General features: G+C 43.9%; 1 protein-coding gene across 3 annotated transcripts in view; it reads right to left on the bottom strand.

Moving 5' to 3' along the window:
- Positions 1–27,335, bottom strand: part of arid2 (AT-rich interactive domain 2) — a 39,196-nt gene that overhangs the window by 2,596 nt on the left and 9,265 nt on the right. For all 3 annotated transcript variants that reach the window (XM_026146441.2, XM_026146439.2, XM_026146440.2), the window contains exons 5-16: positions 18,953–19,086; positions 12,443–12,661; positions 12,040–12,107; positions 11,096–11,165; positions 10,734–10,984; positions 8,567–8,663; positions 8,257–8,466; positions 7,775–7,939; positions 5,845–5,923; positions 5,574–5,708; positions 5,020–5,249; positions 1,013–3,471 (exon numbers count right to left, since the gene is read on the bottom strand). In XM_026146441.2, the coding sequence (XP_026002226.2) occupies positions 1,013–3,471; positions 5,020–5,249; positions 5,574–5,708; positions 5,845–5,923; positions 7,775–7,939; positions 8,257–8,466; positions 8,567–8,663; positions 10,734–10,984; positions 11,096–11,165; positions 12,040–12,107; positions 12,443–12,661; positions 18,953–19,086 (4,117 nt within the window). The remainder of the gene's footprint in view (positions 1–1,012; positions 3,472–5,019; positions 5,250–5,573; positions 5,709–5,844; positions 5,924–7,774; positions 7,940–8,256; positions 8,467–8,566; positions 8,664–10,733; positions 10,985–11,095; positions 11,166–12,039; positions 12,108–12,442; positions 12,662–18,952; positions 19,087–27,335) is intronic.

Genomic DNA, 27,335 nt, shown 5'->3' with positions numbered 1-27,335 from the left:
TTTAATATAACCAATATAATACGGACGGACAAGCGCCTGTTTTTATGCGTTGTCGTTAGCAACAATGACGGTAAAACCATCGCGTGTCCGCTTGATTATTTTCCACGTAAACCTTCCACGTAAAGCTCAAGATCCTGTTGAGACTTTTCAGAATAAACTGAATCATGTGAAAGAGTATGCAGAGTATTTACGGCAAAAAACAGCCGTCAGGTGCTAAAAAATAAACCTTAGACTCAAACGTTAGAACAGAACATTTCCCCGCAGCACGCTGTGTAATAAATACTCAAAGAAAACGGCAGCCGTTACAACTTATGTCTAAAATGTATCGTTTCATGCATCAGTTAAAAACACTCGACTCTAGATAAAGGACGCCCAGTTGGAAACACTTCATGCAAGTCGAGCTGCCCGAGATTCACAGAATTTACAGAAAATGTTAAAGATGGCGCTGGCACGGCTGGCAGCCTCAACCCAATTTCCCTCGGGATGAATAAAGTATGATCAATCAATCAATCAATTTATGTCGTTATCGGGACGATAGATGTCTTATATCGGGATATGAGATTTTGGTCACATCGCCCTACAATGTTTTACATGACAGTCATTGAAGCGTCTTATAGTACTTCACAGTCACAGAGATCAAGGACAAACATAATTTCATGCATTTCAGGCTCATTTGTCATCCAGCAGAGGCATCTGGTATCATGTATTTGGCAAGAAAGAAAGCAATGCAGAATAAAAAGCAAATGTTCTTCCAGTCACTTTCTCTGCCCATCTGTACCATGTTTTGGAGCAGGAGATTTGAAAGAGTAAATGTAACTTAAGTGAAGCTGACACAGGATTTAACAAAAGACAAGCTACTGACAAGACTTGCTGATACAAATGCTTTAGTATTTACTTAGCGTGACAGAAAAATCAAGACACATTTTTGTGGCAGACCTAACACAGTCACACTACGAGAAGACGGCGTGGATAAAAGCGGTTTGTGGCGACACTAACCCTACAAGTGACTCACCGCTGTGCCAGCTGCCTGTGTGGGTGAGCAGTTCCTCTGCTGAGTGGCGTTCTCTATTGCTACTTTGGCTACTGTGCTTGGGTCTGTTCCTGCTGGCACCGCCACCATCGTGGCACTGCTGCCGGCGTTGTTGGGGTCGCTGATGGTGATGATGCGCACTCCCACTTTGTTGGGGATCCCCGAGGATGCCGTTGTTGCGCTGCGGTCCTCGTTCTCGGCCGGCCTCTTGAGGCCTCGAGCCTCGGGGGTCACCCCATTAGCAGGAGAGCCTGCAAGACTCTGGGAGGTAACAGTAACAGAAGGAGGGAGAGATGAATTGGGGAGCAGTTGCTGTCTTAGCACAGGCGCAGCATGGGCCGGCCCCAAAGGTCCGTTGGTTAATTCCGAGGGGGGCCTGTTGCCTATTGCCTGGGGTCCGTTGGCCAGGCGCTCAGCCTGCTGGGCTTTGGCAGTGTCCTGCTGCGGTGGAGGAGGACTAGGAAGAGGGGGATCTGAGCTGTTGGCTTTCTCAGAGGGGCCCACCTCCCCATTCCCCCAGTACTGTTTGGAAGCGATGTGATTTGGAATGTTTTTGTTAAAGTTGCCGCCACTGTCACTCCGATCAAAGTCACACACCCCATTGACAAGAGTCTTTTTGGGGTCGGGGATTCCCTCGGGAGGGGTGTTTGGGCCTGGAGAGAGAGCCTGCTTCCCGTTAGCAGGGTGACTCTCCGTAGCGGGGCCATTGAGTGCTCCCTGGCTGTTCCCTGAGTGGTATGGAGGTAGATTCGACTCCATGCACTTCCGACCATTTAGCAGCTTGGCACCTTCCGCAACGTCACCGTTACTGGTTTTGCCCTTGGAGGCGTCTCCTTCTGCCAACGAGGAGTTCTCCATCACCTCTATCTTCCTCTCATGGACGTGCAGCCCTGTGGCATCTTTGGCCTCCTCCTCCTTTTGACAAATGATTTTGTCTCCTCTGAGTGGAGCTGGCAGTGGCGGTGGCGGTGGGGGCGGCGGCAGAGGTGGAGGAGCTGCCGGGGCATGTTGGGGCACAGTTCCAGTTGAGAATGGAGGAGGAGGGACACCTGGGGCCCCAGCTCCCTGGCTGACAGCAGCAACAGCAGCAGTAGAAGTGGTGAAGCCAGTGTTGGGGACCACGGTGAATGTGACTTGTCCAGGAGGGGCAGGGCCCTGAATGATAGTAGCTCCCCCTGAACTGCTTGCAGAAATAAGCTGGCCTGGCAAAAGCTGAACCGTCTGGAGGCCCGGAGCTCCAGCAGCTGGAAGCTGACCTGGAACTAGCTGAACATTGAGCTGCTGAGGTTGAGACGAAGGATTTTGGGTGGTGTAGCTTGTCTGATAGATGACCGGTGAACTGGGGGTTATCGTGTTGTTGGGAGGGGGCACCTGTGGAGCAGGTAGGATTAGCTTTCCTCCTGGAGTAGAAGGTCCCCGCTTTGGAAGCAGTAGCTGTTTGATCAAGCTGGACTCAGTGGAGGTAGGCTGAGAGGAAGGAGGCTGGGAAATAAGCTGGAGAGGTGGCTGTTGTTGGTGCTGCTGTTGATGCTGTTGCTGCTGCTGAAGCCGTTTCATGGACAGTGCGTGGCTGACAGTTTGACTGGGCTGGACCTGGGTGTTGGAGTGAGAGGTGGGAGGTGGGCATGGATTGGAAGAAGCCCCGGGTTGCCCTGCTAGCTGGATAGTTTGGGTGCCAGGGATGGCAGAGGGGTTGGTGAGAACAATCTGGTGGATGGCAGGGGTGTAGGCTGGGCTCTGCTGGGGGTTGGGACTGACTATTACTACACTCTGCGCTTGCTGCTGAGGCTGCTGGTTGGGAGTAGCTATCGTAGCTGCTGGTCCACCTGACTGGTTTGGAGCTGGTTTGGGGGCGATATTCTGAAATGTGACTCGTGACCCCTGGGAATTGGGCACGCTTGTAATACTCAACCCCTGAGCAGCTCCCACCTGGATGGAAGAGGCGGGTGTGGATGCAGCTGCAGCAGCACACTGAGGTTCTACCTGGGGAGCTCCACCCTGAGGCCCAGACAGAGGAGGTGTTTGAGGCAGGGGTGGGTGCTGAGTCACGCCTTGTACCCTGGCGGTGAGGATATGGCCCTGTGGTACCTGCTGAAATAGCGTGACAGGTGCCCCAGTGGGGAGCATGGGGGAGTGTTGCTGCTGCTGTTGTTGCTGGGCCGCTCCTGGAGGGGCGGGGCTTTGAGGGGCGTGGTTCTGGGTGGCCGGTGCTGATGTTGGAACCTGGACCACTGGACCAGGCCGGACCTGCTGTGGCTGCAGTGCTGCCAGAGGATTTGGTGGCATCTGTGGAGGCACCTGCGGGGGCACCGGGTGTCGGGGAACAGTCGGGTGGCTTGCGGCAGGAGGTTCCTGTGCTGTGGAGGCCATGGATGGGGTGGAAACACCGAGGTTGAGGCTGGGGCCTGGAGGCCGGACGAACTGGGGCCCGGGAGGTAAGCCTGGTAACAAATGAACAGAGAAATACAAAAACATTGAGGAACAGGGTGAAACTCGTGTCCTATTTACTTACAGTATAAATCAGTAAATAAACTGCCTCCCATGACCTCCAATTAACGCAAGGAAGACATTTCTGTTCAACACACATCATCGTTTGATTAATCACCCCGTAAGCCATATTTTGTGATTAAAGTTTCCCCATTCAGCACCAGCTGTAGTGTCTGTGATGTTCAGAAGCGCCCCACAATTTCAACAAAATGGGAAAGTGTAGTTTTGGTCATTTGGGCAGGTTTTGCACCTGCAAAAGAGAAAACGGCAGTGCAGTGCCTGTTCAGGGACAACTTAAAAGACATGTCCTAAATGCATATCTCTCTCACACACACACACACACACACACACACACACACACAGAAATAGCATGTGTGTGTCATTTTGCTAGGGCCAGTTCAAAACAGGCAGTTTGTGAGTTGCAGCATTCTCAAGAAGCACTTACACAAAGAACAGTGATGCAAGTGTTTAGTTAGCACAAACCACTGACAAATAAGAATTACAAGGAAGAAAAATATGTCCAGCTATCTTTAGAAAACCAGTTTGAGTGTTACACAATTAAAATGATTAAATGTCAGGGTTTTTTTTTTACAACCCTCACAAGGCTCGTTTCAGGATCATCTTGGTTCTTGGGTTAAAGCTCAAAGTAAGTTTAAGTTAGTGTAAAGACTTCAAACTTAGATATAAGACTCTACGCTACGAATGTAATTCAAATCAGTTAAATCCGTTATTCATTTAGCGTCAAATGAGTCATACGGAGAAAACAATCAGACGACCACTTTTGGGCAAGCGCTTGGCAACAGTGGGAAGGAAAAAATAAATAAATAAAATGAAATAAAATACAACTCAGTCAAACAGAACGTTGGGAATGCATCAGTAGAGCAGCAGACACACTGCTTACAAATCAACTTTTAGCCAAAAGATGAGAGCTGCTCATCCAAACAGCCTCAAAGTTAGCATTGCGCTAATGCAGGCCCTCAATAAATCTGCCAAGCTGGATGTGGATCAGGCAAACAGTTAAAGAAACAGACTGACACGTTACAATAGTTATCAGCAAGAGTGTAAAAGACTAGCTCTAAATAATGTCTTCACTGTTCATTTCATGACCTGACGCAGCAAAGCTGCACTCTCTCAATTTCACTAGCCAGGTCCTCCAAGTAACTTCTTTTCCTTTGATCGTTTCCTCAATATATTTGCTTTTGTAATTAGTTCAGCCATCTCAGTCCCAGCGGTACCAGCTCTGCTCTCTACAACCCCGCCAGCATCCACCTCTGCACTATCACTATTCTGGTGTGTGTTATAGCTCCTATGACATTTAGATGTTTTCTGAGTTGTTGACCAAAACCTTTTTCTATTTTTTCCCCTCTCTGAATCCCATCAAGTCTGAGCCACAGGCAAACAAATCATAAGGTCAGCATGTAAAGTGAGAAAGCAAAAGCTGGCTCTGTGTACAGGTTTATGTGTAGCTTTTATGTGAAAGTGATTCACTGTTATAGCTTTACCTGGGGGTGGGGCCTGAGGGTCTCCAGGTGCATCGTGTCGGGCTGCTGGAGGTGGCGGCGCCGATGCTGCTGCTGCTGGAACCGGCTGTTGCTGCTGCTGAGGCTGCTGGTAGTACAGCTGGATGGGCAGGGGGATCGACCGCCGCCTTAGCCCCACCAGGAGGATCTGAACTTGCCCGTTGGCCTTTGGCTCTTCTTGCCTCCGCATCGTGTGGTTGGGGAACACAGTCCTGTGGTGGCAGGAGTAAAGACACCCATAGAATTCTAATACTTGATTTGTGTATCTACACATCCATATTTGACTAAATCAGACATTTAAAGCATACAATTTTCACATTTTCTGGTCCTTCAAACCTTCAAGAAACTTGTGTCCTACAAAGCTGGAGGATGCATGTAATTATTACTTAAACTGATTTATTAAAGTTGCTCTATAAAATGAGAAAACTGTAGAGAATCTGTTGTGGCTCATCTCTGTTCAGAACACAGACATTAAGTGGTGTTTTACACTGGAGCAACATAGAAAGGATCAGACAGGAGGAGGAATCAGGACTGACCGCAGGCATTTGAGAAAGCCGGTGGAGTTCAAGATGTTGCTGCGGCCCATTTTACTGCATGTGGCCAGGTACTCTGAGTACATTTCAGATCGAGACACGGAGCCCTCTGGGTTCGTCTCAAAGTGTGCATTTAGCCTGTTTGGAAGAAGCAGAGAGCATCAACGGAGAGGGTTTAAAGCAGGGAGACACAGCAGCTCCTTCCTCACACTAAACTCTGTTTTTCCTTTATTCAAATTAAGACTGTGCACGACTAGGAATACATTCATCTCACCACTGCAGTGTAAACTTCTCCCCGTCCAGTTCAACAATGCCAGGCGGAGGTTGAGAGGATTGAACTGAAACTCTTGTTACTGAGGAGATAAAAATGGAAAAACCCATTTACATTAGAAACTGATTTAATGCTACAAACTGCACTGCAAAGCAAAAGGAAAATATGCACCGACTCAATTTCAAGAAGGTAGTGCTACCCAGGCTAACCACTAGATGGCAGCAAAGTGATAACTTTGCAGTAGCAGGCCTGCAGAGTACAACTTAGGAATGACACTGCCAAGGTTAGAAGGGTTTCTCACACACACACACACACACACACACACACACACACCCCTCTGAGGAGTTGTTGCAGTTGTTTTACATGTGCACTGCCTTTTTCCTGACACACAGACGCGTGTGGTAAAAACGCAACCCCGCATTTATTTTTAAGATAAATCAGTGACTTTCTGAAGTGTTGCATGTTTGTTTTACTTAAAGTTTGTATTTTTCTGTCTGCTTCAATGCACTGGTTTCACCACAGACACACAGAAAAAGCTCAAAAACATTTTACAATAGCTTCTTGAGTTGTTTTTTTTAAACTGTGCCCCCTCTGCCATGGAGAAATCTGCAGGCCTGCTTTGAGTACTCATTGTGTAAAACCTGATGTAAAATGATGCAAACAGACTTCTGTTTGGTTTCCTGTTGGGTTCGTGCTGGTGAAGCTGCACTCCAGTAACTCACACGTACAGCTCACAGTTCTGAGGAATTATCCGATACCCTCTATCTGTACAGCACACCAACAACAGAGTAATCTCTGGTGGATTTAGTGGTGGTGCTTTGAGGGCATTTGCATTATCTAGACGCCTTTCTATGCTCTTTTTGCATAAAAACTCCTCTTCCATCTCGACCCCTTAGTATCAGATGAAAATGATACAAGGCAATGATATAGGCATACCAATTGTATTGACTTAAATTCCAGCTCTTAAAAGTTTTGATGCCGTCTAAAAATATCTTGTGTGAAGATTTTGAAAAAGGCCAATAGCGATACAACAGCTGTTCTTCAGCAAGCATGGTGTTTACTGCTACGTCAGTCTTTGTTGCCAGCAGCACATGGCTTCTCAGTAGTTTGGAGACACTATAGAGGATCAATGCAAAACCCAATGAGGTTACGGATCTGATGTGCCAATCAGATCCGTGGTTTGATCCCTGGCTCGTACAGGCTGCGTGCTGAACTAAGGGCAAAATACTGAACCCCTTAACTGCCCCGGATTCATCCATCAGACTACAAACACTCTATACAAGAACCATTCCATTTACCATAACATCTACTAAGAAACAAGCTAACTGCTTTGAGATGGGTAAACATCAGAAAACAATAAGAGGAAAATGTGGAAAGACTTCACGAGTAAGCAGGAGAAAAACGAAACCATTCCTCTTTAAAAAGTATAAAAAAAAAACCTTCAAAGAGGCTTGTGTCCTCTCTGTGAAACACTGCTATACACAGATGTAATTACTCATGTTTGCAGAGGTCTGCAGGATCTCTCACAGCTCTTCATCAAGTTCAAACAGGAAACCCCTCCACCATCTCCTCTGTGTGTGTCCAGCAGACCTCTTTTGACTGTCCTGTCTCAAAGTCTGCTTGTTGTTTACAGACTCTTACAAGCTGTACAGTAACGACCTGTATCTGCACTTTTTCCCTGGATGATGCAGCTGGCATAAATATTAAGTTGGACCCAGAACGCTGATGTATGACTGACAGCCTAAGACCAGGTGAACTAACTGACAGCTCTATCTCAGGTGGCCACACTCAGCATCTTCACCATTTCCATCCGTTTGCTCTACATCACACCACTGAATGCAAATCAAAGCAAAACAAGCTCTTTTTAAATCTCCCCTCTCACTTCCGGGTGTGACTGTATTAAGCCATTCAGCTGTGTCAGACCACTGCTCACCTGGTGCTGGAGCTCCCTGCACGGCCGCGGGTACCTGCTCGACCAGCTGTGGTCGGACCTCAGCTGCCTGGTCGGCGTTCGCCTGATGCTCAATCAACCGCACCGCTGTTAGGGCGTCAGGTCCAAACGTATGAAGGTCTACAGATACTAACCGAACCAACAAGTCTGAGCAGGAGAAGAAAGAACATGGGGGAAAAAAAAGATTAAATAATGAACTGTGATTCATGAACAGCTACTTTAGTACAAGTCCTCCTTCTTGTGGCTGCTCCCTTTAGAGGTTGCCTCCATCTGACACCATCCCCAGCATCCTCATCTGTCACACCAACCCTCTGCATGTCCTCCTTTATCACATCTATTAATATATTTTAGAGCTGGAAATGAGCCTTCTTTAACAGTCAGGCTAGCATGACAAATTGGGAAGCAGACATTACCACAAGTGGCCTCCGTGAGTTATAAAGCACGAGGTAACGGTCGATTTGTACCTATGCTGTGGTCAACGAAGGCGATCTTGCTGCATGGGATCTCTCCGAGCTGTGCCAGCAGGTATAGCACCTCCAAGGAGGCCATGAGGAGCATGAGGTCCGGCAGGGTGAGGAGCAACATGACCTCCCTGTATGAGTCCTGGTCCACGTACTCACAGATTAGCACACCATTGTCCTCCACTTTGCTGAGGTTACCCAGGATCTCCATGGCTAAAAGACGCACAAAACACACACGCAGTTAATTAACCCATGATCCTTTGTACACAAAAATACTTTGCTAGAGGCAGAAACTAAAGTAGCAAACACCTACCTCTCATTTTGAGAAACCTGTCCCTGGACATCAAGCATTTAGTGATCGTGTGAAAGATCAGATGTGTCGTCCGAAAGTCAACGGGATCCAGCTGGAGCTACAAGAAGTCAGACAAGATTTATACAACGGTGCCACCATCACTCCAGCAAGTCAGCTGGCAAGACCTGCAACATTCATTAAAGACGTTTTACAGTGGACTCGCTGCCCCGCCGTGCTGAGAGCAGAGGAGGAGACAGGAAAGCCAACATTCAAATATTAAGTGCACTCAATCAAATCAAAGCACAAAGTTACTGTAATTTAAAAAAGAAAAAAAAAGTACAAGGACACATGAATTCCATGATGGCAGCCACGATGTGTTGAGTATAACATATTAGGAAAGAGAAGGTGTTTGAAAATGTTTATATTTACATTCTTGCAGTATCGCATCTAAAACCCATGACTCAAGTAATGACATCAAAAGCTCAACTGTCTCTGTGAGGCACACAGTTTCCACTAAATATGGGCCACACGGACATGTTTTTTATACCAATAAACATTCAGTTTAAAAGGAAACAGGCCGTGGCCAGTGGCCAGGCTGTGATGCTCACTGCGGCCACTGCTTCCATTCACACAACTCAATTTGAAATATTTCTGCATGTTGAGTCTTCAGTATTTGTCTAAAGCCGATAAAAATAAATAAATATGAGAATTCACCCCGGTCTAATAAATATGTAAATGTTATGCTGAAAGGCCAACAGTGTGGAAATGATGCTGATACACCATCTGTTGTCGTTTCTCCTGGAAACCTACAGCTACAGCTGATACACCACGTGTCTTCTAATGAATCTAGTAGATATGTCTGCATATTTATGAGCAGGAACTAATTTAATCATTAATCCATCTGATTTTGGAAGAATATAAGCATGTTAGGCTGTTCAGCAAGTGAAAGTTCGGCAACAGTCACTGCTGATTTCCACTGCTGAAGTCCAGGAGCTGGCAGCGGTTAAGCTACTCTGGTATTCTTTATTTTTTGTCATTTATACACTCACAGGGCGTTTTATTATTAGGGGGTACCGGGTGGGACCTCCTATTGCTTCAGAACTGACTTAATCATTTTCAGCAAGGTGCTGGAAACACAGGCCAAAATCACTGTACTGGATCTTGTGGCTGTGGAAACCTATTTGAGTGCAGCGAACTCATTGTCATATTGGAGAGTCCAGTTTGAGATGATTTGAGTCACTGTGAACTATAGCCTCGGTTTCCTGTTCTTTGCTAACAAGAGTGGCTTCTGTAGCTCATCTGCTTCAAGGTTCGATGTGTCGAGCTTTCAGAGTTTACAGTCCATCAGCAGTCTCTGAAATATTTAAATGCCTGTCTGGCACCATCAACCAAAAATAATAATACAAAAAAAATCACCTTCCTTCACTATTCTGACGCTTGGTTTTAAAGCAGGCCATCTTAAACATGCCTGAATGCTTAAATGAGTTGCTACTATGTTATTGGCTGATTAAATAGCTGTGTCAGTGAGCATGTGAACAGGTGTACTTAATAGCATGCATGGAAGTAATCCTTGCCTCTACTAAGGTCAAAACATGAAATCACTTAGCTGGAAATGATCCCAGACTTTAAATATGTGGCTAACTAATGTCGGATACACCCGTCACGCTGTCATTTCTTGCATGCCACACTGGCAGCTTAAGAGAGAAATTGCAGATTGAACTGAGTCTATATATTTTTGCTGCTGTGTTTTGGTAAGGCTACAAGGGGGAAAAAAACCCAACAACACCTACACAAATCAAATATAGAGCACTGCTTTTACTACAGCCTAACATGTGCCACTTCAATGAGGCGAAACCCACAGCTCCACAGATCTGCTGGCCACAGATGCTGCTGTTATGACTGGACAATCGCTGCAGAGGGGAGGGGTTTAGCTAACACATGAACTGCACTGAAGGACGCCATCACACTAACATCAACTCAACTTGCTGTTCTCAAGCTCCACTGAAGTATTTTGGGTAAGAAATGACAACTCTGTGTGTCACAGTGACCTACATTTGAAAGCAAATTTCCTTCATTTCTTGTTCAGCTTAACTACTTCACTGATCTGACACATATCCCTAACACGGGAAAGGGTACCTCCACGTGAAGCTATTTTTAGCACATTGTACCATCACAAACCCACACCTACCTCGGCAGCCACGTTGCCCAAAGTGTCCAGTCCGAGCTGTCGGAGTGAGATGAGGTTACAGTGGGCGCAGAGCAAAAGGAAGCGCAGGCACGTTCGGTTGGCCGCCAGCAGCTTGACGTTGGCCTCCTCGAAGGAGAGGTTACGCAGGATGACGGCAATCTGCAGCACCCGCTGGGCCTCCATGTCGCTGATGCCCGCGGTCCGCGGAGGGTGGAAGAGGCTCTGCCAGCGCTCCGCGCACGATGTACCATCTGCAGAGAGAACAGGAACAACTTACAGCGGGTGAGGGTATAAGCACATAGTGTATGAATGGGAGGGGTGCTCAAAGGAGGGACATGTGTACTGTATAAGTGTGCATTTACCTTGTGCTGGGTTGTTCTTGTCCCAGATCAGCTCCCTGACTTCAGCGTCCTCCACCACCTCTTTCCAGAACTGTGAACAAATAGAAGCTCTTAGCTGTGCGCTCCAAATTCAGCTAATAATTCAGCTGGATCCAAATTCAGCAGCAGTGGGTTTTTGGGATGGTCAGACTGCCTCGAACAGCCCTAATAAATCTGCAGCTACCACAGTGTGAGCATAAAAAAAACTAAGCTGGGGTATGAGTAAGTCAGTTAGACTTACTTAAGGAACAACTTTAAAAAGAGGGTGACCTCTGTGGTTGCAAAACAAACTTGAACTTTATAAAAGTGCAAGAAAGAAAAATGACCATACAGCTCTCATGATTTATGCTAGTAAACATTGTCAGTGGCATAGATCAGATCAGCTCACCGTGAAGCTGTAATCTGACACAAGACCTGCTGCCAGTCTTGTGCATGATTGAAATATTACAAAAACAGCCTGGCTCAAGACTTTTGCATAAGACTGTACAGTTTCAAAATAAATAAAAACAAGTCTTCAGTAAATTCAGAACAACCTGTAGATGTATTGTTGATTTGAGGTCAGCCTTCCAACAGGATACAAAGTATCTTTGACCTCACTGTGACCTCGTGACTTGGAGCCAAAGTAAAGCCTGTATGACTGAGGCAAAATTAAATCCTACAGTGCATTATTTGTCTGTCCTGACTCGACTTTTATGCATGCCTCTTAAATCGACTGAGATCAAAGTCATTTGACCTCCATTCTGTCTTAAAGATGCCTCAGAGAAATCCCTTTGTCAGGATTAAGTGCTGGATTCCTGCCAATCTTCACACTGTACAGAGTCACACGTGCTCTGTGGCTTCTCAGTATAAGCAGCGCACATTTAGCAGGAAAAGGTCGGAGAACATTAGACTTTTTGTAAAAAATAAATTTAAAATGTAGAACTTACCCCGACGAAGTCTCGGGAGGTTTTCTCCTTCCAGTCCATCCCAAACACCCCAGAGAAGCTGCCTAGCGCTGCAAAGACACAGAGGGATGTTAGAGGGAGCGCCTGGGCTTAGCATGGTATTATCTCTCTCTTTTCCCTTCTTCTTCAATTCCCCTTTGACAAATTATATTTAGGGGTTGCTAAGAAGACAGAACCTTTGATCCTAGAACAAAGAGGTGAGAGAGGGGAGGCGGCAAACTGGGAAAATATTTGGAGATTCATGCCCACAGAATAATTGCTCCTCTTTAGGGAAGCACAATTAAAATGAAAATGCTTTTTTACTAAACCAAGGTAAACAACCTCAGTCTTTTTATCTAAATGTTATAATGCTACTGTTCAGTATGTGAAGAGCTGAGGAACGTACAGTCATCGAAGACGCCGGCGTGTGCCAGAAGCAACGTGACCAGTTTGGGGTCCTTGTCCAGCTGCATGGCGTGCTTGCTCTCGTTGGAAAGCAGCGTGCAAACGTTAACGGCAAAGTCCACTTCATTGGGTAGGCCCGAAAGGAGAGACAGCACCAGTTTGTTGTAGTCACATGGTGGAACGAAGTCCGTAGACAGTCCATAGCTTTGGCGGAGATAGTCTGAAGGGGAAAAAAAAAAAAAAAAAAAGGAGAATTAAATATCAGTGAGGTGGGAGAAATGTCACATACCTGCTTTCTATAGCAACCTCAAGCAAACAAACTCAGTTGAGGTTATACAAGTGCTGTACAGGTTATACAAAACATATTTTATACATAACAGTCACAGAGTCACAATAAACACACTAAAAAATCATCTAAAGTAAATAAGGCTGTTTGCTCTTTAAGGTGTCACCACCTTACTTAACAGATCCTGGATCGTGAAACTGATTGGAAGTCGGAGTGAGGAGACCAGCGTAGGTGTGATGTGATCCGGCCGTTTCTCCCCGTCAAAACACGAGCTGCTGCAATTTAGTGCAGCCAGGCGACAAAATAACGAGCGATCAGAGCCAACATATGAAGAATGCCAAGAGGTAATAAAAGCATGAATTACTCTGTCAAAGTCTTATGGCAGGAGCTAGGCCTTCACCTCACTGAGGAGCTTTAGCTGCCTTATTCGCTGTAGTCATTTTTACACGTGCTCTGTAGCCCTGAACCCTTCCAGGAGAGAGTGGGAACAAGCGCTCAACACCTACACTGAACTCGCCAGCTTTGTGGTACAAAGTCTGTGTGCTGATGTGAGCAGTGCAGGTCACACAGCAGTGAAGCGGTGAGCACTGTGGCCTCACAGTGTGGAGTCTGTATGACACCCTCCCCCTGCCGTCCAAAGACAGCCATGTTAAGATAAATAGTGACTGGCAATCTGTCAAGCTCACGACCCTGACTTTGACAAGCAGTTAAGATGACGGATGGGTGGATGGAGAACATGGCTGACAAAAACTAACGCTGTGTGCTACATTTTTACAAAAGGGTAAGTTCAGACTGTGTCGTGACATTTTTCAGAGTTCAAGTATGAGATCAGCTTCTGATTTAGCTGCGACGCTGTGAAGTAATGTCACTTGTGACATAAAAGAAGATGCGGTGGTAGTCACGACACGAGCGGGTGACAAGTGTGAAAGAAGCCAAAGTGTTAATTAGGAGGTTTAAAGTCAGGTAAGGTTCATCATGGGCCTCCTGTCAACAGCCATCAGTGACTCTGCAGTTGGTTTGGAGTTTTATTTGATTTTAAATGATCAACAATGAAGCAGGACAGCACATTGTATGAGTGTTTTCAAAGTAATGACAACATCATGTAAATCTGAGCAGTGAGAAGGCGGCGGCCTTCAGCCGGTCCCTCAGAGGACTACATTTGCCTGCACACTTTCAGCAAGTTCAGCCCCTGTTTCCATTTCCTTTAACTGAAGTTTCAGCAAACGAAATGGGCACGAAGTTGTTTTTAGCTCAGATTAGTCTGATGTGTCTGGTCTCGACTTATGAACACCCTTTAACTTTTAATTGCATCTGAATGTGAATCAGTCAGCCTCCATGATGAAGGTTTTATAATCAAAAGACTTGTAATCCCAACTGCTAGCTGTGTGGGAAAAACAAGGCCCGATTTCACTATTATTACTGAGAAGCTCTCCGGTGTGGAGGTGCAATCATTTTGTAAGCAAAGACCTGAGATTCCTCCCTGTGCTACTGCCGGATTTTCTGCCATCCATCATTTTGTGTGCATAGGTGTCATTTCCCTCCCCCAAACAGTGGCTATTTCACTGTGGTGCAGGGTCTTTGTAGACTGCTGCCTCTGGAAACCAATCATAACAGAGAGAGAGGGGGGAGTCCTGCTGAGTGAATCTGATTTCCATGCTGAAAAGGTTTGTGAAGCCAAATGTAATTCAGCTGAGCTGCCATTATAGCAGCTACGGCTCTATTCAGAAGCTGCCTGCCTGAGCTTGTCCTCCAGCACCTGCAGCGAGCCGGCCGCCGAACAGAGGCGCAGAGGACTGATAGACATCGGCTCGTCTGACGGGTGCAGGCTTTATGAGCAGGAATGAATTAACAGTTGTCGCGCGCCTCAGAGACAACAGCGTAAAGAGAGGTTTCCAGAAAAGCTGTCAAATAATTACCGCTCACTATGCAGTATAGTTATATTTAAATTCAGGGCCTGTGGTACAAATGGGCTTCATTTCTCAAAGATCTACCAGAGGCAGTGCACAAAAATCAGCCAGTATCCGCTCACTGCAGACACATCAGTGTCACTGTGAATAAAAGATACCTTCTTGCCATCAAGTATGTATGTAAGGGGTTTCATGATCACACCAACGGGACGCTAATATCGGTCTTCATAAACAATTTTATGGTAGCTTCAGTAAGTGTTGCAATGATAACACGAGGGCCATCCCACTTGTGTCGAAGCTTTGCTGCCATGATGGAAACTGGCAGCTGATAAATCAGCCACACATTGCAAACACCAGCCAATAGCAGCCTTGTTAATTGTTACTGGCCTAGCAGCGAATCAGAAGGCAGCGTCTAATTGGAATCTGTTGTGTTAAATCAGTTTTACAGCAGTTAAATGTTCAAAGATGGCGTGATTTCAAATGTTGGAGTTTACAACCAGCGTCAAAATGTTTAAATAAAAACAAAAATTCTAAATCAGCTCATAAAAGAAGGTAAAGAAATGCACATTTAACATTTATCGCTACGACTCTTAAATAATATAGCCAAGATGACCATGTGCCAAGCCTACAAGCATGCTAGCAACCTGTCAAAAGTCTCAACTTCAAGTTTTGCGAAGATGATTCCCAAAACGTTGAGGGCCAGACGTCAAACCAAAGAGTTTGGTGCATGGCGGCAAACATTCATGCCACCTTAAAAAGGCCTCATAGTTCCATATTATCCTAATAGAGCACATAGTTCTCACACTTAAAACTTACTTGTGATTCCTAAAGTTTCTAAAAGCAGAGCCCTTTAATCATGAGCCCCCTAGTCTGTGGAAACAGAGCTCATAGTTTGCATTTAGGCAACAGACGGTACTTTTACAGGCTCTACGTTTTTTACTGTTCTTTTTAGGCTCAAAACTTTATTTTCATATAGCTTCTTTAAACCCAATTCTGAAAATGTTGGAACGATGTAAAAAAATTTAAATAAAACCAATTAAATGACTTAAAAAGCTCATAAACCCATAAATGTTTTCACAATAGAACTAAGAAAACATGTTTAAACAGATGTTTTACCATTTAATGGGGATAAAAAGAATTCTAAGGCAGCAACAAAAGGCTAGAAAACTAAGATATCCAAAAAAGACGCAGCTGGACAAAGATTTTGCAACTATTTAGATTAACTGGCAGCAAGTTAGCAACATGCCTGGGTATAAAAAGAGCATCTTAGAGACCCAGAGTTCCACTCATCTGCAAAAAACTGTCTATAAATTGTAGAACACTTGTGTTCCTTAACATAAAATTGCAAAGCCTTTGATCATCTCATCATCTACAGCAAATACCATCAAAAGATTTAAGAGAATATGGAGAAATCTCTGTGCGCACCGAGCAAATGAATACCGGATGCCTGTCATCTTTAGTCCCTCAAACAGACGTGACTGACATGGAAATCACCGCATGGGCTGTTTAATGCTGCAATTAGCAGAGCAACAAACTGATGAACTCATTAATCTTCTGTAATCTATTTTCTTCTTAAATATACAACTTGTCAAATGTGTCGATGAAAATATTTTCCAATTCATTTGTAAGTTAAGTGCTAATGTATTTATAGGCAAAACCTGAGAAATTAAGCCAACAATGAAGCCATGATGAAATTGGTGGTTGCAGCTCTAACTCAGTGGTGGTCAGGTTAATACCATCTTTGTGTGCTGCTTAAAGTTAGGTGAATGTACAGCTGCTGTTTCGACCTTTAATGGTGAAAACAACACGCTGAGAGAACCACAAGCATAAAAAGTGTGGGCGTCGAAAATAAAAGTCGCCGTAAAGCTACGCAGAACTGTTACACTTTGTCATCATGAGCTCTCCTTCCATCATACAGATTACAACTGATTTAAAATTAATGGTTTGAGCCAAGGGCATGCAAGAGCGTTTGAGTATTACAAGCACAGAATTAGTGAATCATCACCGCTCAATACGACATAATACTTACAATCACAAGCTTTAGGGGAAAAAAAGCAGGAATAAAAGTGTTGTACAACAAGTATTATGGGGGAGTAACTGTTCTTTGGCTAGTGAATGAAGGTGGAAGGGGGGGAAAAAAGAAAAAAAAAACCTTACAAGCCGCAGTTAAGTTCACCACCATTTGTCGTGTTTTCTGCCCCTCCATGGTCGTGTTTTGGAGTCAATTAGCTCAGCGGGCAGCAAGGAAAGAGCCTGCGACTGAAAGGCTGGAGACTCTAATCTAAAGTGAGGCAAAGGGAAAACCAACAAGTGCTTCCCTCTTCCCTTCATCAATAACTGTTGTCAGGACAGTCAATTACCTCTGAGAGCAGCCCAGCGGTCAGCTCTACAACGTTGTGAGGCTAATGGATATCTCACACTGTGTGTGTGTGTGTGAGCGCCGCCTGACAAAACAGACAAGAGGCCGGCCTTGGATGCATACGCAGAAACATTTTGTGTGAAATATAATGTGACTCTTCAGGGGCTGCTTTTTGTAAAGAAAGTGGCTGCATGCCTGGCTTTGAAAAATAATTAGTCAACGCTTAGGTGTGTGTAAGCAACTTCCAAGAAAATGAAAAAGGCACAGACAAATCACTGCATGCTTCGCAGGCTCAGCTCAAACACAGCAGCACTTAGCAAGGTGAAATCTGAATTAAATGAGTCACTGTGTAACAAAAGGGATTAAATGAAAAGTACAATAAAGCAGAGTCGTGAATTGGACCAACAGCAGAGAGGCTCGACTATCCCACAGGTCGTTTACTTTAGTTATCCTGACACAAGACCAAAATGCAGATTTCTGCTAAAATAACGCAAATTGGTCTCTTTGGTTTTACTCGTACACAGACCAATCATGCTTAGATCGCTAGTCAACCTCTAAAGGAAAAAAAAACACTCATATTTTAGAGTCTTTGAGCCTCTCATCGTGCCATCTTTCTCAGCAACAAATTGATTAGCCATCACAGATCAACAGTGACCGGCTGGTAGATGTCATTAGGTTTGCAGATAGAGGTTAACAAGGCAGACGCCAACTGTCTGAAGTAGTAACTGAAAGACTGAGACTGAGCTACGCCTCAAGAGCAGCCTGGCAGGCGAGCCGGTCCGTTCTCTCAATTGGACCAAAAACTACATAAGTCACCAAATACACTCGTTAAGAACAGTTCACGCACCTGTGCAGCCAAGCCAAGCAAAGTCTATGTGTGGGGTGAACTGGGCTGACACCAATGTCTGGCTTTTCCTGGCAAAGAATAGACCTTCACTGAATAACTACACGTAGCAGTAAAGAGACAACACAGTGTGTTTGAAATCCTGTAATATACTACAGCAAACCCTGCCAGGAGAATCAGGACTGAGGGGGTTTCCTGTGTAGTATTTGGACTGCAGAGAGTATAAAGTCTTGATTATATGCAGTCGTCGACACCTGGTTATTCAATGGCTGAGCAGTCATTCCTACCATTCAAAGTCTGCTGCCATGGGTAGTTGAACTATAATGTAAATTATCCACAGTCAGGAAAACAACCAGGCACGAGGTCATCTGCGTTAAGTCTGGCGATCACTGTAATTCTACATCAGACGGACCCAAGTGGATCCTGGTGGACTTGAGGTATAGTTGAGCCTTAACAGACCCAGTCTAAACAAAAACCCTGCATCTTAGCAGGTGGATCTGGCATCTGTGTAAAGCACAAAGGCTGTGGATGAAGGGAGAGCTGCCTGCCGAGAAACACACATAAGGATGCCCTACGCATGCTTAAAGGCTCAGACGTTTAAAACTAGAAAATTACAATTAGACCTTTTACAAAAGGCTGTATCACATGAGCTCATTAGTGTTTCTAACCTCCACAGCAGAACGAGCAAATGAAACCTGCTTGATGCCAGAACATGAAAAGCTCACATGAATTTGTAACACACCACAGTGTGTCATCTAACACTATCGGAGACAAAGCTCTCCGATTCGTCAGAATAAATTCAAGTGATGAAAACAAAAATCCTAGAAACAAATGGCAGAGTCGTATTTCTGTGCATATGCTTAACCTGAGGGCTGATCAGCTCTGCATTTGTTGCACACACCCAGCGCTGATGAAGTGATGCGCTGCTGCAATCATGCCTGTGTGAGGACTGAGTGCTTGAGTTAGCCAAAGGGCAGAGAGAGACCGAGACACAGATGGGATGAACTTCAGAGAAATGAACAAGTGAGAAAGAAAACGTATGCAAGCAGAAACTGGACACCTGTACGTGACACAGACGTGACAGAGAAACACAGTGATCACAGACAGGACTTTACCTGATACAATGTGTTGCTGGTAGTTATAAGAGTTGGGAATTGCACCGATTGGAAGAGAGGCTTTGGGATTCCCTGGCTGCGCTTCCTCGTCATCCTCGCCAAAGTGGTGGACTTTCTCATACTTCTCCAAGTATCTGTGCGGCGGGAAGAGAGAGAGAGGGAAAACAGGATAAGCAAACATCTGAGCTACTTCCTTTTCAAGGTGCAAGGTTGTTTTTTTTTTTTAATGCACACGGGCAGATTTTTGAGAGCACAGAAGGGCTGAAGTCGATGTTTTAGAGTTTTAAGTTAGTTGTTGGCTGAAGCTGTTCTAAGAATGAGGGCAAACAAAATTTCAGATTAACTGGACTGCTTTAGAAAATGTGAAGGAGAACTTTATTACTCTTAACTGCATCTTCATAAGTTATACTTCTTTTCCTGCTGACAAAGGCCTCCACCCATTCATGCTACAAAGTGAATGCGTAATGCAACAATTAAATGACAGAAAGTTCTTGTTTTTTCAATATCCACTATAGAAATGTATGACTTTTACAGTAGTAAAAGATTACTACTACTACTACAGTAGTAATCTTGCTATTTTTTTTATTACAGGACAGTCTGTGCAATGAGCTAACAGAACTTTTTCAATAATGTTACACATTTATTTCTTACACTTTAAGCCCAAAGCATAATTTCTTTATCATGTCGAAAAGCAGAGATATCATTTTCTACTTCTTTTTCTGATATTTAAAAATACCCGAGGGATTAAATGTGTCGCTAAACTTCTTTACAGTGACAGAAAGGAGAGCTTACGCTGGTCCAGCCCGCATAAGATCAAAGAGGGTCCGATGTGTGCCACAGTGTAAAATCAGTCTGACATCCCAGCTCTAAAGCTTTAGGAAACAGAGGCAACGCAAAGACCGTTTTCAATTTCAGCTTTTTCTAAATCCGGATCTCTGAGTCGGAGAACAAAAACAACAAATAACTTTTCTTCATACACACATTTCCTTCAGTGATATGGCTTTAAATAGCTCGGCGAGAAGAAGCCACAAAACAAAAGAGCAGCCGTGATGGCAAAGATGGAAAGAGCACAACTGGCAATGATTTGTTTATATAATAAAAAAAGGAAAGAAAAACCCCAACACAAATAATGCTCTGTGATAATCACACACTCTTGCATGGTGAAAAGTCCACTCTTGAATTTTCAGATAGTGTTAAACATGTGCAACTATGCCCGATAAAAAAAACAACAACAAACAAACAAACAAACAGTAAAACTAAAAGGAATGAAAGAAAATAACACTGTTTGTAGTTACTTCTCATCGTTGCGTTGGAGTAGGTTTATACTGTAAAGTGCCAACACTGAAGTACTACCATCCTTAAAGACACAGCTACTAGACGATACAGCCGACCGCATCCACAGTAATCTCTCACTGCAAAAAGCCACTGATTGGAAGAAGAAGAACCCACAAGTAGAGCAGGGCGATATGGCCAAAAATATTTATCACGATATATATTTGAAAATTTGCGATAACGATATAACTGACGATATAATTGATGCGAGACAAAATACAACTCCACAACATTACTAGCGCAAAAAGACAACCTTCCATTTATTTTCACGTAAACAAGAAGCTGGTTTTTATGTACATTAAAGCTTTATAAAAATGTAACAGTGCAAATGCAAATTCCTTGCTGAAAGTTTAACCAAAAGGCATTTCCAGTAGAAATGGGCTGACATATCCTGAGCATAACCATGTATAATATCCACTGAAGTTAAAAAGAGGTGCTTTGCAACATTAAACTGCAGTGTGCAGTACGCATTTTTCGGACCATAAGGTGCACGGGATTATAAGGCACATTAAGTGAAACAAAGCAGTCAGATAAATCAAACTTTATTAAACTCATTCTTCTTGCTTCCTCCACTTCTGTACCATTGATTCATTAATGTTGAATTCTCTGGCAGCTGCTCTATTCCCATGTTGTTGCAGTATATTAATGACTAACCTCGTATTGTGGATGGATTATCTCAGTTGTTCTCCTGACTGAAGTTTGGTCCGTTTACAGCATCCTGCCATGCGATTGCATTTGTCTCTAACCATGAAGAACCTTCACGTTAACTTTTATAAGTGGAAAAGTGTTAGTGTTCGTCCTCCAGCTTCACTGTTTATGTTATGCTAACATAGCTGTGTCGCTGGCGATCACGTAGCACATCATTATATACCAGCTAGCCCAACTTCAGTAACCCTACAAACGTCACTGATGTTTAGTTTCCTGTCTTCATTTATGTTGGAAGTGATAGCAGAGCTGTACGTTTGAATTTTTTCAGAAATCTCTCAGTCAGAACATGCTATATCATGCTTAGGTAACTAGCGAAACTAGCGAGCTAACTTCCGCTAGCTTCCTGCTAACTTCTAACTCCGTTAAATGTAATAACTTTTGTTTTCATGGATGCCTGGAAGTTAAACTTTATAGTTACACCTGGTAAAGCAGCAATGCTGATCGTTTTATTAAAGATCAAAGAATTTAGACAGTTTTCAACTCTCAGTGATGCTGCAGTGTTGTTTGACCTGAAGTCAAACATACGGAGTTTGGGACCCAGATTACTCCCAGATTTAAGAGCATCTTAGTCCGACAAATACGACAATAACAACGGCCGCTTGCATGTTCTGCAAAAAAATGTGCTTTGTTGTGTATCTGACGGACAAACACCAAACCAGTTCCACATCACGGAAGTTGCACCATTTTTACAAACCAACAATCGGCCATGTGCGTATGAAAACAAAGGCACTGCGCATGCGCGTTTTACTCCCATTCTATCGCGATATTTTCCTATCGTTGCCTAACATTATACCGGTATTACCGTGAACGGTATAATATGGCCCAGCCCTACCCACAAGCATAGGAGAAACTACACGAGGAAGACAGCAACTAGTGTGGCTGCCGACACGGATCTGAACAGACTGGCTGATACAAAGAGAGTCGGGTACGGAAGCACTTTGCGTTTGCAGCGGATAACCACTGGCTGATAACTGATTCTCAAATGATAACATCCAAATGATGCAATCATCCTTTTCAGACCACATGAGAAAATGCTTAAAATTTAGTAAAGCACCTAAAAGATCTCACAGAACTCAAGGTGAATGAGTTTCAGTTTGTATTAACATTATTCTCATGTCATCCTTAAACACACTTTAGCATTTTGTTGACATTCCTGCTGTGAAGTCAGCCGTGACCCCCTGTGTTTACAATGGCTAACGTAAGATAAATGCTTAAAGCTAATGTACTGTAACTAACATTACACCTTGTAGTCACATCAGTAAGCTACTCAGCAATCATCCCAGCATTTCAGTCTGTGTCCTGTCAGCAAAACATATTCTTAACATTTCCTGTTACTTTAATTTACAGATGAATGCTTTTATGTCCATTTTTGTGATTTATTTAGGCTAATAAGTCTAGCAGGTGGAGGGGATTTAGGGCAGTGTGTCAGATTCAGTTAATCTAGAGCTAAAGCAGAGTCTCTTTGAGGAATGCCCACATCGTTTCTGCAGACTCTCCTTGCTTCTGTTATGCATGTTGCAGACAGACGATTCACAGCTGGTCCAGCTGAAGAACTAAAAATGCATGGGTTGAGTGTCACTGGGTCTCCTACTAGGATGAGAAAACGTTGATGTGACCGACTCTGGACGTCTCTGTGGGAAATGTGTTACAATAAACTATTTGGGAGATACTAGAGTGAAGTAACTAAGGGAAATATGTCAATTAATGTAACACACTTCAAATTACAAGCAGAGTTGAAGAATGAGACAATGGAAGTAAGATCAACACCTGCTTTCACTGGAAACAACAAAAAATTATATAAATAATGTGCTCAAATTAAACTCAAAGCAATACAAGTAAAAGGAAAACATAAAAAAACAAAACAAACAACTAAAATTTCCGTAATGAATGCGACCTGTACGCAAAAATGCCCTGAGGCCTTTGGGGTCACTTTACTGCTTTACTTTATTAAAACTATGTTATGTTACAGCATTACCTGCTGGTGTTATTATGAGGAGTGCTTTGTGTCATCAAAAGGAAACGCCCCATTGCAATTAAACTCTCTCAAGGGTGTGCAGCCTACTACCCATTTACCTTTGAGTGATCTGACTTTATCTCATTGCATAACAAGGTGATATAGGCAGTATTTCCTCTAACGTAAAATTAGGACAGAGTTTGTTTGTTCCCTGAGTGTGGCAGCTAAAAGCAAATGTCTGCAACACCAGCATCACAAACAGGCCAGCACGGCCTCAACTGCGGCCCTCAAACCGGTTCTTTAAAATGTGAAGTCAAGCTCCTTACTGTGTGACTTATCACCCTGGCACCGAATCATGCAAATACTCAACTAGCTTCCAGCTCGCCAAAGGAAAAGGCAACACAATAAACACACCAGATTTCTCCCCCACCCCACAAAAATGCAAGAGTTCATGTTCACTCCTAAACTGCCCTGCAATCACTAGAACTGCAGAAACAAAGCAGGGAATGAAAGGAGCTAAACATCCTTTTATGGGCTCTGAAGTCTTAAGTAAAGAATGACATACAATGGAAATAAGCACACAAAAAGAAAGTACCGTCTTTGCATAACATGCACACCTCTCACAGTCATAAAGGGGGGCTTTGCATGCTTTCTTAAATTTTAAATGCCGCACTTTCCATGCACCTGAACTGCCGGTTGTTAGGCAACTTTGATTTCAAATGAATGAGCTACATACACATTTTCCTCACTTTTACCTGCTAAAAATCTATGGTAGAAGCAGCTGCAAGCCAAAAGCAAATTCCCTCTCATTCTTGGGAACTTCTCACTCAACTTGCATGGAAAAGAAAAAACGTTCCGAATGAGCATGTGACTGCAGATTCAGACTTTTTTTACATATCATAAATACCTCGTAAAAATGTGCACAAACTGCGCGCGCGCACGCACGCACGCACATGCACACACACACACACACAGTAAAATACCTTAGTATTACCAGTGTGGCAAGCCCAGCTTGTGTGGCTGTGAGTCACCGAGCGAGTGCTGTTTCTGAATTAGGCTCTGCTAGTTCATCGTGGCCGAGGTAATCCCCCGTTCGCTGGCTGCCGGGTGACACGCTGGACTATAAATACACTCAGCCTTCATTTGCAGAGAGAGACAGAAAGTGAGTGAGGGAGGAAGAGCAGGAGAGCGATAGGGCCTACTCCCGACTGCAGCGTCATCAACCGCTGTCTGAGTACAAGCATGAAGAAAGGAAAAAAGAAAAAAAAAAAAAGGGGGGGGGGGGGGCATGGGAAGAGGGGAGAGGAATGGGCTGCAGATGCTTGTGCCTTCACTTCCCCTTTTTCCCCCACCCTCATGCGCGCATTTTGAGAGAAACATCAGTCCCTTGCAGCTTCAGTAGCACGCGACCACCAGGCAGCACAAACCGCCGTGGCTTGCCTCAATATTACTACAACCGTTTAGGGAAGTGTGTGCATGTTTTTTTTGTTGTTGTCACAGAGCGCCTATTTTCCCTCCAAAATAAATGGGCTGAGCACGCCCGCATGGGGGAAACTCGCAAAGCGCGAGCAGTGATGAGCAGACCCCGGCGCAGACAGCTACTGTCATTAGCGCGGCGTTATTTACGGACATCTGGATCAGGGATTGGGCACTCTAGTCTTCAGTTACTCTCAACTACCCAAATGCCCCCAGTGCGTGTCAGTGTATGAGAGTGGACTGCCCCCTGCTGGACGAGGACGCTGAGATTACAAACACACACAAAGTGAAAGTTTCTGCAGAGAAATGTTTGCTGGGGTTTAATGGAGTTGGCTGCCCAGCGCAGGCTGAGGGTGGTTTACTTTGTCAATAATCACGGGAGCGATTATGGAGGTCACTGAGCCAACTGAGAGCGGGATCACTGACAGCACTAACCATTTGTTCAACTTAAAGCCAGTACAGAGCATGCATGTCAACTGACTCATGATGATGCAAAGTTGCTTAAAGAAGACTAATCTTTTCCTCACTTTCTAACATGCATATAGCGTATATAAAAAGGGTGGAGACACCTTAAAAAAATTGCCAAAATTTCAAGTATTGATATCAGCACACTTTTTCTCCTTTTGGCGCTGAAAAATGTCAGTAAGCACAGAAATCCTCATACAGTCGTTTCATGCACTGCTTTGTTTACGAGTGGTGGACAGTCAGAAGAAAGCTGCCTTAAAAGCAGAGCAGCTAAAGCAGAGGAGCTGTAACGATGCCCAGTATGAGACATATAAAGATTATTTTGAACTGTGAGTCATGCAAAGCCACTCCTGTAGAATCCACTAATAAAAATTTGGCATTGAGAATGAAAAGCGCCACATTGGCACTGTGCTCTGCTGAATGGAACCAACGCTAACTCGTCAAGGAAAAGTGTGACCCGAGTGTCTCTATCTTTTTTGGAAAATCCTGACATGAGCTGTTAAAGGGTCCTTTCCGCTGAAAAGGATGCCTCGGCTACATCGGACTTTGCGATGATAGCTTTTCACCACGCAGGCACATCATTGCCTTGAAAATGGAGATGGTGACCACTCACACATTTTGTCTAAAACCAGTTATTTTGTAACACTATAAATAGTAGGATGAATCATTGGTATGGCTGTATATTCAGAACTAGGGCTGCCACGATTAGTCGACTAGTCACGATTACGTCGACTATCAAAATCGTCGACAACTATTTTAATAGTCGACACGTCGTTTGAAGATTTGTAAGATCCCAGAAGACACCGGAATAAGTAGTAGGATTTAAGAGTATAATAACGGACTGAAGATGGCAGCACTGCATGTACAAGGATGCCAGCTGCCGTTAAACCCCGAAGAAGAAGAAACTGTGTCCCAGAATTCATAGCGCGGCCCTGCTCAGTTTCCAACAATGGCGGCAGTTAGTTAGTTTTAAGGTTACTCTTATTATTCTTTCTGGGTCACAAAATAAACATTTAACATATTTTCAGACGAGAATGTAGCTGTGTAAACTTCAAACATCTGCTCAGTTTATCAAGACACCACATATTTTCAAAAGCGCTCTGACGTTTCCGGAGACGTCTGTTACCCACTAGCTCGTTAGCTAGCCGGAGTTACAGGCTCACTAGAGCCGGTGAGAACACCGGACTCCCGGCAAATCGTTTTCAAACCCACCCCGTCTTTCGCTACTCAGGTTAAATATATATAAGTCACTTAGAGAACTTAAAAATGATATTGTTTGGCTTTTTTCAGTATTTTATTTGTTCCTGAGTAAATCGGTTTGGCTGAGATTAAAGTTATAGTTTTTACACAGCTTAATAAACGTCAAGCAGACAACTGATTATCAGAAGTGTGAGATGCTCGAGAATATACTCCGGTGTCCTGTTATATTTTAGATAGCAAGGAGCAGACGTCTGAGTTTACTAAACTTCTCCAAAACAATCTGCAAACTTCATTAAAATTTAATAAACTATCATCTTGTCTTTATTTTTAGTTAGCACATACCTTAAACACTTAAAGCTGTAGTGATGATAGTTATATAAGAGCAGATGCATGCTCGTGCAATAAGCTGTACGTTTTACGTTCAATGGATGCATGATCTGATTAGTCGACTAATCGCAAAAATAATCGGTGACTAGTCGACTATCAAAATAATCGTTTGTGGCAGCCCTGTTCAGAACATGCTAAAGTGTGATCCATCCAAACTGTAGCTGTGATTGGTTTTGTGGGTTCCACTATTGCCCCGACAAGAAGAAATCAAAAAGTATTTATAATTTCATTACTAAGGACATTTGTTTATATAATAAATGTAAAAGCTGCAATATTACACTGAGGGATTTTCTAGGCTGTTAACTGTCTGGCTGATAAAATTGGAGGGAAAACAAAAATCTGCCTAAGTGGTTAGTCTGAATGTGAGAAAACAGTTCAAACTGAGCACAGTCTAATGGATGAGGTTAGAGACAGTCTGTGCAAATATTGTGTGTGCATTTAAGAGTAATTTGAAACAGTTAATTACATTCTTCAGTAAACCAGTCGTATTTTAAATGCAGTTCATACATGTGGCACTTTAGGCTGTGCATAACACAATGACACGTGTTTACTATGTGTGGCCAACGCGATCAGAACGACAAGAGTCATTTAAAATAAATAAATTAAAACCTTCCCAAAAGCAGACACATTTTCTCGTTTGGCTCTGAAGTTATCTGCTTTCATTTCTTCATCACATCCCATCTGCCTTCACGGGTCCCGAATGCAGCAATGAGACCCTTTTAGACACTTAAGGGGGATCCACACAGCAAGCGCGGGGCAAGTGGGACCAGCGAGTGGGCTGGTCAACCCTACTAATATGTCAATCATTATTTTCCTTCACTCTTATTGGTAGATGCTTTGATCACTTGTGTCAAAGCTGTG

The sequence above is a fragment of the Astatotilapia calliptera genome, chromosome 17 (genome assembly GCF_964374335.1).
Source record: "Astatotilapia calliptera chromosome 17, fAstCal68.1, whole genome shotgun sequence".
Lineage (NCBI taxonomy): Eukaryota > Metazoa > Chordata > Actinopteri > Cichliformes > Cichlidae > Astatotilapia > Astatotilapia calliptera.
The sequence above is the reverse complement of the archived record's forward strand: the minus strand, read 5'-3'. Positions and strand labels throughout refer to the sequence as shown.